General features: G+C 44.9%; 1 protein-coding gene across 1 annotated transcript; it reads right to left on the bottom strand.

The window, feature by feature from the left end:
- Nucleotides 1-1,589: 1,589 nt before the first annotated feature.
- Nucleotides 1,590-13,236, bottom strand: tstd3 (thiosulfate sulfurtransferase like domain containing 3). The gene is made up of 4 exons (XM_060905558.1): nucleotides 13,010-13,236; nucleotides 12,582-12,770; nucleotides 8,536-8,695; nucleotides 1,590-2,142 (listed from the first exon to the last, which is right to left on the bottom strand). Exons 1-4 carry the CDS (start codon nucleotides 13,110-13,112, stop codon nucleotides 2,076-2,078), a joined length of 519 nt encoding a protein of 172 aa, XP_060761541.1. The 5' UTR covers nucleotides 13,113-13,236; the 3' UTR covers nucleotides 1,590-2,075.
- Between the last annotated feature and the right edge of the window lie 51 nt (nucleotides 13,237-13,287).

Genomic DNA, 13,287 nt, shown 5'->3' on the forward strand with positions numbered 1-13,287 from the left:
TAATAAGCTTTAGGACTTCCTGACGAAATGAGAAAAACCTTTGTAACAATGTTCTATCAGTTAGACGGCCCAAGAAACCCTTCACCGATCTTCCAGGAAGGTTGTGATGCTTTTAAGGTTGAGATGTGATGAGAATCTCCTCCATGTGGAGAAGTGTCAATATCATGGTGTCTTCTTCCAAGTGAAAGAAGGGCGGAGTGTGAGATTGACCTCAGGTTATATAGGCGTGAGTGCGCGAGTTTGTTCTCATGATGATCTCTGGGTGAGACTCGACTTTTCCTCTGAGGCACGATGAACCCGTGAGTTGAAATCTGATCATGAAGAGAACCAGATGTGAACAGCTGGACAGAAACTGTGTTGATGACCCAGAGTTCTACAGAACTGTGAATCTGTGTGTTCACTCCTGAACATTTCAGACTATTCTTCAGTTATTAGTTTTAAAACACATTATTCAGGAACTGCAGTGAATTTAATATGAGATGTGAATACGAGCCACTGACAGCTTCCGGGAGTGTAAGGGTTCAATCTTATATGATCAGGTGTTGTACAGGTTTGACTAAAAGGTTTGATGAAAACACACTAGTGGTATTTTAAATACTGCAAAAATGTCAGTTTGTGTTTAAATTGTCATCTTGACATTTCACTCACATTTTTATTCGAAAACTTTAGCTGTATTTTTTCGTGTTTTGTTCTGCCTCTTTTCCACGTCACGTCATCTCCACGCAGCTTTATTAACAAGCCGTCGCTGGAAATAAGGAATTAGTTCTCAGTGACTCACTCAGTTTAATTAAAGGTGAATAAAAAATTTCTATATAAAAGCTGATTGATTCTTCAGAGACGTCCTGCACGTGTTCTGGTGACTGAGGCTCACAGAACAGAGACGTCCACCTCTGCTCCCGAATCCCTCAGTGTTTTCTCCTCTCGAACACCTGAGTCCGCTCCTGGAGATCGTAATAATGAGCTGAGGAGTTAAAGCAGATGAGTTCAAACAGGAAAACACGCCCAAGTGTAAAAACAGGAGAAATGAAGAGGATTTGGTTTGTGCTTATACTCTGAATTAGAGGAGTTTGATGAATGATGCGTTTTATTTACCAATAATTCCAACTTGAGCAGCTGTAAACACTCGCTCCCTCACCAGCGTCTCTTTATTCGGTCATAAAAACTGATCACAGCTTTTCTCATGTTACTGAGAAAACACAAAGAAGCATAAACTCCTCTGTCCTGAAGATGTTGGAAGACTTAGTTATTACATAAAACCACATTTCTCCTTCCACAAAACTTCACCATTTCACCTACTTTTTAACTCGTTTATTAATAGTGGCGCATCTGCTGGACACACCCCTGTGAGCAAGCTGTTACTATAGAAACCATAACGTATTATAATTAGAACGAGTGCATTAATATAAACCTGCACTACAGTCAGAGCTGCTGTTAGAGAGAATTAATCAACACCTTCTGGCCAATCAGAGTCCAGAGCTCAGGAAGATCGCTGTGGAGGATCACAGGAGATCACAGAAGATTCCTTTCAGATCCACCGGCTCGTGTTAAAGTGAACATCCACACTGACTGATTTCTCAGTGAAGCATAAATACATTCATTCAAGTCATTTATTTCAGATTTGTTTGAAATTACAGACACAGAAACTTACAAGATTTAAGGCAAACGAAAACAGTCTTTCAGACAACACCGCTTTCTGTTACCAGAATATGAGCTTTAGAATTCCACACTCTCATTAAAGTACATGGATTATTCAGCCTGATTCAATTAAGGCTGCGTCCCAAATGCCAGAATTCCTCCTGAGTGTTCCTGGGAGCTCAAACACTAACAGAGCACGAGTGTTCGGGAGTGCTGGTAAATTAATACACACAAGCTTATAGAATATTAAGTGTAGAATTACATGCAGTTTTAATGCAGTTTCAGACTTTATTCCTTTATATTCGGCATAATAAAATGATCAGCACTGTCACTGGAGCTGAAAGGATTTTGATCAGTTTGTCCTTTAGACTAAAAACTTTACAGTCAGCAGGGAGGAGTTCTTGTTTTTATTATTCACAGTTTTACAGCATCGTGACGGGTCACGCTTTCATGTGCAGGATTTCATGTTTAGCCCAGTCCTGCCATCCTCCTGGATAATGCTGTACTCTGCATTTACAAAGTCAAAAAAAGTCACAGTAAATCACAGTTACAGTCGTACAAAGTGACACTTTATAAATTCATACCTTATTATAATCATTTTTTAAATTAGTGCAGCGGTTAATTGCATATTTCATAAGAATCCTTCAAATGGTGACACAAGCATGAAATTCTCCACAAATATGCTTTAATGTCCTCTCTTTTAGAAAAGGGTCCTGGCCACGCCAAAAATTCAAGATGGCCGCCATTTTCCAAGATGGCTGCCCGAATGTGACAATTTTTTGTTATTTTCCCTCTTTTCTTAGTTTAATTTTCCAAGTGAACCATGTTTATGCTCTTATATGCTAATTTTACAGATTTTGTTGTCTCCGATATAAATTTAAGAAGGTTAGCCTTCAATGTGGTGCTCAGTGTGCTGCCTTTCCTCCAGAGCTTGGGACTTGATCAGCTATGGCTGGCATTTGGTCAGGGTCAGAGCATGCGCTATATCAGTGTGCATGACTTGTGTCACAGCTTGGGCCAGGAAAAGACCAAGGGCATACTCTTCTTTCATGCGTTCACAGGCTGTGATATAGTGTCAGCTTTCAGAAACAAGGGAAAGAAGACTGTCTGGCAGACCTGGGATATCTTCCCAGAAGTCTCCCCTGTGTTCTCCAAACTGAGTCAGTACCCTCTCACAGTGCAACAGAGCGACCTTGACATCCTGGAGAAGTTTGTCATATTTATGTATGACAGATCCAGCACGGCCGCCACTGTAGATGAGGCGAGGCTCGAATTATTTGCCAGGAAACAACGACCTTATGAGGCCATCCCACCAACCAAAGCCGCTCTTCTCCAACATACCAAGCGTGCTGCCTACCAGGCCGGTTGTGTGTGGGGCCAGGCAACCCTGTGTCAGCCTGAACCTGAGAGTCCTGCTGACTGGGGATGGCAGAAGTCTGGTGAACAGTGGCACGTTTTCTGAACGGCCAATGCTCCCATAGCCAAGAGCTGTGAGCAACTGACCAAATGTGGTTGCAAAACCAGCTGCCGTGGTAGATGCAAGTGCTTCAGGCTGGGCCTTGTGTGCACAGCACTCTGCTCCTGCAAATGTGAACTGTAGATAAATTTTGCGCATTGATTTTGTTTGTCTTTTGGTGGATGGCATGCGTTGTCAGACCATCACTTTTGGGATTATTGTGACTTCCTACAGCCTAAAGGTTTTTTATATAGTTGCAAATAAGTTAGAGTTAAGTTAGTCATAAGTGTTTAGAGTTAGAGTTAAGTGTTAGAGTTAAGTGTTGTTAAGTGTTAGAGTTAAGTGTGTTTTAGAGTTAAGTTAGTCATAAGTGTTTTATAGTTATATGTATAAGATTGTGTAACAGTATTACTAATGTAGATATTAAGATAACACTAGAGGGCAGTAACAGATACGAGATAAGATAACATAGAAGTTATAGATGTCACTGTAAGTAAAACAAATCGAATCCTGTTGCTTTCTTTTCAATGCAGTTCAATGCAATTAATTTTTTTTTGTTGGATATCTTCGCTGATTGCGCATAATAGAACAACATTTTCTTCTCTTCTTTATTTTCTCTGGGGCTGGAGCCAGGTTCGCCTGGTTTGGTGGCCCCATGATAACTGGGCTGTGCCCAGTGCCACTGCTGATCTGTGGCTGGATACGGAGCAGGCAGAGCTGGGCTCTCCTAGCTCCGATAGTTTAGGTTGGACTTGGAGGTCTTCTCTGTTTAAATCTTGAATGACATGGTAGATTGTGGGAAACAGTTCATGATCACAATCCCATGATTTAAAGTTCATTTAAATGGAAAAAGCATGTTTATTTCAACAGATATATGGTCTCGGTGTGAGATTGCCAGATACTGATGGCGGCCATCTTGAAAAAAGGTCGCCATCTTGAATTTTCACGTGGCCAGGATCCTAATCTGAAAGAGTATATCCAGGAGGGTATCTGTGCAAAATTTCATGCTTGTGTCACCATTTGAAGGATTTTTTTAGTTATCTGCTCCACTAAATGTTCTTTTTCACTTTAATCCCTGACCAAAGACAGGAATCTGCACCGAGAAAAGAAGAGAAATCGGTTCACTCCGAGTCTCAGAGCAGCTGTTCATCTCTGTAAATAATGAGTGATTATTGGACAAAGCTGAACAAAATATTGTGATGTTAGCGGCGAACGAGCAATTGATTATTTGCCGATGGCAGACACACAAATCACGATATTTTGTGAAAACTGAGTTCAATAATTGTTTTATCATTTAAATTATTATTTTTGAAATAGTAATAATATTATTAGCATAACAGTAGCTAAAGCTATTTTTTACGAGGCCATTTTGTGCCATTTGTCATTCGCTACATCACTAATTACAGCCATTCAAAGTGTGTAGATGTGAAGCACCTGCGCGCGAGCAGACCTTTATTTGTCAGCAGTTATTTGCAGTTCGCTCAGCCAATCAAAACGGCGTAAAAAATAACTGGAACGATAAACATTTATTTCAATCACAACACAAATCTGTGGAACTTTTTAACTTTAAACTTTTATGTTAAACACTTCAGTGTTAATGTAAACACCTTTTAAAAACACTTTTTAGTGAAGCTGTAAAAGGTGTCGACTTGCACATTTCCCTTCCGAGCCGGAGCTGCTTTCTCAGGGGGAGGAGTCTGCGGGAGCTGTGCGTCGCTGATGGCGTTGGGATACCGCGAGACAAAAAGCGTGTGAAATACTGCAGGGTGTAGAAGTTACAGATAAATGATTAAAGCCAAGAACAGCAGCTTTGGGAGGATTTACACTTCAATCTGTTTGTAATTTTAACATTTATTTTATAATGAAGATGAACAGCTGCCCCTCCATTCTCAGTCATTTGGAGGAAACAGATTTTCTGTGGCAGTTCTAGGAGGGGTAATCTGTCCCCTCCTAGAACTGCCACCTTATTGTGGTGGAGGGGTTTGTGTGCTTGAATGATCCTAGGAGCTATGTTGTCGGGGGCATTACGCCCCTGTTAGGGTTTCCCAAGGCAGACAGGTCCTAGGTGACAGGCCAGACCAAGAGCAGTTCACCAAACCCCCTTATGGGGGGAAAAAAAAAAAAAAATCAAGGACCGTGACGTCACCTGGTATGGCACAGCCAGGGCCCCACTCTGGAGCCAGGCCCAAGGTTGGGGCTCGTATGCAAGCGCCTGGTGGCCGGGCCTTTGCCCACGGGGCCCGGCTGGGCTCAGCCTCAAGTGGTGACGTGGGCCCAACCTCCTGTGGGTTCACCACCCACAGAGGTAGCCGTAGGGGGCCGGTGCAGTGTGGATTGGGCAGCAGACAAAGGCAGAGGCCTCGACAACCTGATCCCCAAGCACAGCGGCTAGCTGTTGGGACATGGAATGTCACCTCGCTGGGGGGGGGGGGGGGGGGGGGGGAGCCTGAGCTTGTGCGGGAGGTTGAGAGGTACCGGCTAGAGATAGTCGGGCTCACCTCCATGCACAGCTTGGGCTCCGGAACCCAGCTCCTCGAGAGGGGCTGGACTCTCCACTTCTCTGGAGTCGCCCACGGTGAGCGGCGGCAGGCTGGTGTGGGCTTGCTTATAGCTCCCCAGCTCAGCCGCCATGTGTTGGAGTTTACCCCAGTAAACGAGAGGGTCGCCTCTCTGCGCCTTCGGATCGGGGAAGGGCTCTTGCTGTTTGTGCCTACGGGCCAAATAGCAGTAGAGTATCCAGCCTTCTTGGAGTCCCTGGGAGAGGTACTGAGAGGTGCTCAGACTGGGGACTACATTGTTCTACTGGGAGACTTTAACGCTCATGTGGGTGACGACAGTGACACCTGGAGGGGCGTGACCGGGAGGAACAGCCTCCCCGATCTGAACCCGAGTGATGCTTTGTTATTGGACTTCTGTGCTAGTCACGGTTTGTCCATAATGAACACCATGTTCGAGCATAGGGGTGTCCATAAGTGCACGTGGCACCAGGACACCTTAGGTTGGAGGTCAATGATCGACTTTGTTGTTGTTTCATCTGATCTCTGGCACTATGTCTTGGACACGCGGGTGAAGAGAGGGGCTGAGCTGTCAACTGATCACCACCTGGTGGTGTGTTGGATCCGCTGGTGGAGGAGGGAGCAGGACAGACCTGGCAGGCCCAAACGTATGGTGAGGGTCTGCTGGGAATGTCTGGCCGGTCTTTAACTCCCACCTCCGGGAGAGCTTCTCCCAGCTTCCGAGGGAGGCGGGGGACATTCAGTCTAAGTAGACCATGTTCTCTGCCTCCATTGTCGACGCGACTGTTCGGAGCTGTGGCCGCAAGGTCTCCGGTGCCTGTTGTGGCGGCAATCCCCGGACCCAGTGGTGGACACCGGAAGTAAGGGATGCCATCAAGCTGAAGAAGGAGTCCTATCGGGCCATGTTGGCCTCCGGGACTCCTGAGGCAGCTGACAGGTATCGGCAGGCCAGGTGTGCCGCAGCTCAGGCAGTTGCGGAGGCAAAAACTCGGAACTGGGAGGAGTTCGGTGAGGCCGTGGAGGAGGACTATTGGTCGGCCTTGAGGAAATTCTGGCAAACCGTCCGGTGCCTCAGGAGGGGGAAGCAGTACCCTGCCAACATGTTTACAGTGCGGGTGGGGAGCTGTTGACCTCGACTGGGGATATTGTCGGGCGGTGGAAGGAATACTTCGAGGATCTCCTCAATCCCACTGTCAGGTCTTCCATTGAGGAAGCAGAGGCTGATGACTCAGAGATGGACTCGTCCATTACACAAGCCGAAGTCACTGAGGTGGTTTGCAAGCTCCTCGGTGGCAAGGCACCGGGGGTAGATGAGATCCGCCCTTAGTCTCTCAAGTCTCTGGATGTTGTGGGGCTGTCTTGGCTGACACGCTTTTGCAACATCGCGTGGCGGTTGGGGACAGTGCCTCTGGAGTGGCAGACCGGGGTGGTGGTCCCTCTTTTTAAGAAAGGGGACCGGAGAGTGTGCTCCAATTATAGGGGAATCACACTTCTCAGCCTCCCCAGGAAGGTTTACTCCAGGGTACTGGAGAGGAGAATTCGGCCAACAGTCGAACCTTGGATCCAGGAGGAACAATGCGTTTTTTGTCCTGGTCGTGGAACACTGGACCAGCTCTATACCCTTCATAGGGTGCTTGAGGGTTCATGGGAGTTTGCCCAACCAGTCCGCATGTGCTTTGTGGACCTGGAGAAGGCATTAGACCTTGTCCCTCGTGGTATCCTGTGGGGGGTGCTTCGGGGCTCTTTGCTAAGGGCTGTCCAGTCCCTGTACGAACGGAGCAGGAGTCTGGTTCACATTGCCGGCAGTAAGTCAGACCTGTTCCCAGTGCATGTTGGACTCCGGCAGGGCTGCCCTTTATTACCGGTTCTGTTCATAATTTTTATGGACAGAATTTCTAGGCGCAGCCAGGGGCCGGAGGGAATCCTGTTTGGGAACCACAGGATTTCATCTCTGCTTTTTGCGGATGATGTTGTCCTGTTGGCTTCTTCAAACCAGGACCTTCAGCATGCACTGGGGCGGTTTGCAGTCGAGTGTGAAGCGGCTGGGATGAAAATCAGCACCTCCAAGTCCGAGGCCATGGTTCTCGACTGGAAAAGGTTGGCTTGCCCTCTTCAGGTTGGTGGAGAAGTCCTGCCTCAAGTGGAGGAGTTCAAGTATCTCGGGATCTTGTTCACGAGTGAGAGAAGGATGGAGCGTGAGATCGACAGGCGGATCGGTGCAGCCTCCGCAGTGATGCGGTCGCTTTACTGGTCCATTGTGGTGAAGAAGGAGCTGAGCCAAAAGACGAAGCTCTCGATTTACCGGTCGATCTACGTTCAGACTCTCACCTATGGTCATGAGCTTTGGGTAATGACCGAAAGAACAAGATCGCGGCTACAAGCGACCGAAATGAGTTTCCTTCGCAGGGTGGCTGGGCGCTCCCTTAGAGATAGGGTGAGAAGCACAGTCACTCGGGAGGAGCTCGGAGTAGAGCCGCTGCTCCTCCACATCGAGAGGAAATCAGCTGAGGTGGCTCGGGCATCTCTTTCGGATGCCTCCTGGACGCCTCCCTGGGGAGGTGTTCCAGGAATGTTCCCCCGGGAGGAGGCCCCGAGGAAGACCCAGGACACGCTGGAGGGACTATGTCTCTTGGCTGGCCTGGGAACGCCTCGGTGTTCTTCCCGAGGAGCTGGCCGAGGTGTCTGGGGAAAGGGAAGTTTGGGCTTCCATGCTCAGACTGCTGCCTCCATGACCCGGCCCCAGATAAGCGGCAGAAAATGAGATGAGATTTTCTGTTCTTTTCACAGTTCAATTTTTTGGCCTTTGGTAAATCAAACAGAGAGAACCACACAGAAATAAAATGTCAGAGAAAGAACAGAGTATCAGTGTGAGATACTAGTTAAAGGAGATAATCTAATTGAGATGATGATGTGAAAACTGTTCCTCACTTGGAGTATCCTAAAGACTTCGCTGTTTCCAGAGCTTTCTGACTCCTCATACCTGCCAGACAGGTAAAGACCAGGTGGTCACCAATCAAAGGCATTTCACCTCCGTATCTCTCCTTAAACTCCTCCGGCTTCAGCTGCAGAGCCACACTCACCTGACCCACTGCGAGCACACAATTTTAAATTTTACACAGCAGTAATAATAACAACCTATCTGATGATGATGATGATGTATTTATATCAAATATCTTGCAAAGGTGCTTTAAGTAAAACCATTTTACATGCAAAAACAGAATTCAATTAATTACAACAGTTTTAAAAATCTAAATAATTTGAAATTTCATAGATGTTTTTCATGTCAACATTGAGAGCTTTTAATCTGAACACTCAATCAATCAATCAACAAGTAAACAAATGTGCTTCTATTTTGCTAATTTGTGTAATAGTTTTGGGTTCTATAGAGAAAACAGACATGTTACACAATGCTGAATTATTTACTTATATTATGCTGCGTTCATGTGCTATGGGAAGATGATATTTTCCAGTTGGGAAGTGGTATTTACCAGTGTGTTGTGTTCACATGCTTTTGTTGTTGTTGACAAATTAAAGATGGTGGACCAGATTCAGAATCAGGCCTGTTATTTGGCTAAAACAATTATAGATTGCCTTGTTCATCAGCTGCAGCAGGAATATGAGTTATCAAAAGTCAAAAAATGCTGAATATTTCCTGATCATGACAAGTAGAGATTTTCTTAACACATTGAATGCCACGCAGTTTTTGGAAATTTGGCTGTAGCCACAATGAGAGTAGCCAGTATCTAGATCATTGTTGGCGTTCTTTGGACAGCCACAGAATATTTTGTATTAGGCTATAATATACGTATTATAATAATATAATATACATAACATGACTCGTTTAAAAGGCGAGAGTCAGCTTTCCGTAGGTGAAAACCACTTCTTTCTTGGTTCATAAGCTAGTCTTGTACCGCTCGCCGCCATGTTGAAAAGGTTAAAGTTCATCTCATCTCGGCAACTCGTGTATCAAAATTTTCTACGAGTTGCCCAGTGGAAAATACCACAAGAGGGGGCGTTCATGTGTGCTTTCCATGTCGGCGTTTGGTATTTACCATAATTCCCATAGCACATGAACGCACCATTATAATATTATCATCTAGATAAAACCTACTATGTGATGATGTGACACTCAGTCACTTTGCAACTGATATAATTCTGATGTCTTTTTCATTATTAATATCTTAATATAGACAATTTGACCATTTCTGTGCATCTTTCAAACCTAAAGCAGTAAATGCCTTGTTGGTTCTTTATTTTGTCTTAAAGGGTGTACAAACTTTCAGAATCATGTTTATTGGCCCAGTTTGTTGACACACACGAGGAATTTGGTTCTGGCAGTTGGTGCCTCTCTAATGATAAAGGGAAGAAGTGTGGATATATATATATATATATATATATATATATATATATATATATATATATATATAGTGTGTGTGTGCACGTGTGTGTAAAAGTCATGTGTATGTAATAAGAGGAATGCGTATGGACATTATAGGCATTACACTAATAAATATGCAATCTACAACAACTATTATATACAGTATGCATAATATACAGTGGTATGCAAAAGTTTGGGCACCCCTGGTCAAAATTGCTGTTAAGCAAGTTGAAGATGAAATGATCTCCAAAAGGCATAAAGTTAAAAATGACTCATTCCCTTTATATTTTAAGCAAAAACAAATGTTTTTATTTTCATCTTTTACATTTTCGAAATTACAAAAAAGGAAAAGGGCCCAAAGCAAAAGTTTGGGCACCCTGCATAGTACCTAGTAACACCCCCTTTGGCAAGTATCACCGCTTGTAAACACTTTTTGTAGCCAGCTGTGGGTGGTAAAAGAGAGGAACTGGACTTGCTTGAAGATTCTTGAATTCTGGAAGTCCTCTCATACTCCTGCACCAGTCGAAGGGTTCTCATCCCAAAGTGCGTGGAAACATGTTTGTGAAGATTCTCAGTCATCCAGGTCATAGTAAGGTCCAGTTGCGCTCTTTTACCACCCACAGTTTACTATGACCTGGATGACTGAAAATCTTCACAGACATTTTTGTAGCCAGCTAATAATCTTTCAGTTCTTACCTGGGGGATTTTCACACACTTGTCCTTGCAAAAGGCTTCCAGTTCTACAAGTTTCTTGGGCTGTCTTGCATGCACTGCTCTTCTGAGATCTATCCACAGATTTTCAATGATGTTTAGGTCAGGGGACTGTGAGGGCCCGGGCAAAACCTTCAGCTTGTGCCTCTTGAGGTATTCCATTGTAGATTTTGAGGTGTGTTTTGGATCATCGTCTTGTTGTAGGACCCGTCCTATTTTTAACTTCAACTTTTTTTACAGATGGTGTGACGTTTGCTTCCAGAGTTTGCTGGTATTTATTTGAATCCATGCTTCCCTCGACCAGTGAAATGTGCCCTGTGCCACTGGCTGCAACACAACCCCAAAGCATGATGGATCCACACCCATGCTTCAGAGTCGGAGAGGTGTTCTTTTCCTGGAATTTGGCACCCTTTTTTCTCCAAACATACCTTTGCACATTGTGGCCAAAAAGTTCTATTTTAATTTCATCAGTCCACAGGACTTGTTTCCAAAATGCATCAGGCTTGCTTAGATGTTCATTTGCAAACTTCAGACGCTGAATTTTGTGGCTCGGACGCAGGAACGGTTTTCTTCTGATGACTCTCTCATGAAGGTCATATTTGTTCAGGTGTCGCTGCATAGTAGAACAGTGCACCACCACTCCAGGGTCTGCTCAATCTTTCTGAAGGTCTTTTGCAGTCAAACAGGGGTTTTTATTTGCCTTTCTAGCAATCCAATAAGCCGTTCTTTCAGAAAGTTTTCTTCATCTTCCAGACCTCACCTTGATCTCCACTGTTTCTGTTAACTGCCATTTCTTAATAACATTACGATCTGAGGAAACAGCTACCTGAAAACACTTTGCTACGTTCTTGTAGCCTTCTCCTGCTTTGTGAGCATCAATTATTTTATTATTCAGAATGCGAGGGAGTTGCTTAGAGGAGCCCATGGCTGTTGATTTTAGGGACAAGTTTGAGGAGTCAGAGAATTTATACAGCTTTGAAATCTGCATCATCTGACCTTTCCTAACGAAGAATTTGAACAAGCCACAGCTCAATAAGCTAATTAAGGTCTGGAACCTTGGAAAAAGTTACCTGAGAACTCAAAATGTATTGGGGTGCCCAAACTTTCACATGGTGTTCCTTTTCTTTTTTATGCCTCCGCCACCGTAAGGCGCAGGAGGCATTATGTTTTCGGGTTGTCCGTCCGTCTGAAAACCTTGTGAACACGATATCTCAAAGGCAAATGAAAGGAATTTCACCAAACTTTCACCATTTGTGCATTTGGGGACAAAGATAAACTGATTAGATTTTGAGATCAAAAGGTCTAAGGTCAAGGTCACTGTGAGGTCAAATGTCTGTCCGAACACCTTGTGAACACAATATCTCCAAGGCTGATACAAGTGATTTCACCAGGTCACGATTACTGTGAGGTCAAACGTCCATCCCCAAATCACAACTTCATAAGGCGTGTAGTCTACCGGGCGGAGGCGTCGAGTTCTATCTAGTTTCACTCTCCAATTGTACAAAACAAAAATAATACACAAATCCTGCAGAAAACGCTGAAAAGAAATGTGCCGTCTTTACCTTTATGCCTTTTGGTGATCAGTTCATCTTCTGCTCACTTAACTATTCACAGTAACAGACATTTTCAGTAAGGGTGCCCAAACTTTTGCATGCCACTGTATATTATACACAATGTCTAAAATATGTCTGTATTATACAACAGCTATCTATAATCTAAATATCTATCTATAAAGTAAATGTTTATTCTATATAAATATCTGTACAGTTTGATTATTAGTGTGTCTGCCATCAGCAGTGTGAAGAGCGACCCAGCGGGGCGGTGCTGTGTGATGCGCGCGCGTGTTTGTCCCCGGGGGGGCGGGGCGGAGGAGTGACTCACTCACGTGGCACGTTAACGGCTCCCGGTATGCTGCCGTGCGCGCGCAGCTCCTCCGCCTCTCTCACGTCTATGAGCGCACCGGAGCGGCGCGCGAGCAGCTCCTTCACCTGCTCATACGTCACTGAGGCCGCGGCCTGGTCAGCTGAGGAGAAAGCGCGCGTGCAGCGCCCTGCCCCGCCCACAGCCTGGCGATCTGAGGCACAAAAACAACCGCTTTACGGACACAGTTCACCTGCGGCAGCTTTACGACACCAACAACTACAATAACTCACCAAGCGAGCTAGTCACTTTAGATATCTATTTATAGTCTCTCTGTAGAAATCACTCTGCAATAATGTTTATATTATTTGCAGCAAAAACATTTCTACCACATAAAACATCTGTGCGAACATAAACACCCTGAGTTAGTGTCGCACAATTAAAGTTACTCACATAAACAGGGCGAGCCCGATGCTAGCGCTCTCACAGCTCCATTTCTGTTTTCTACAACTCGTAAAACACACCTCGTCAGTCGACAGTACGCATTTAAAGCCATTTATAAGTGTTTATTTATTTAGGGCTCAAGTCACAGTGAAGCTCAGCACGACTTCGCTCTCTCCAAAACACCCTGAACCGTCGACTTGACGTGTGATGTGTTTTTCCTAACCGCATTCAGACCAATCACTTCCTTCTTTGGTATGATTGGCTAGAACGGTGCAGAGTCCTGGACT

The sequence above is a fragment of the Neoarius graeffei genome, chromosome 23 (genome assembly GCF_027579695.1).
Source record: "Neoarius graeffei isolate fNeoGra1 chromosome 23, fNeoGra1.pri, whole genome shotgun sequence".
Lineage (NCBI taxonomy): Eukaryota > Metazoa > Chordata > Actinopteri > Siluriformes > Ariidae > Neoarius > Neoarius graeffei.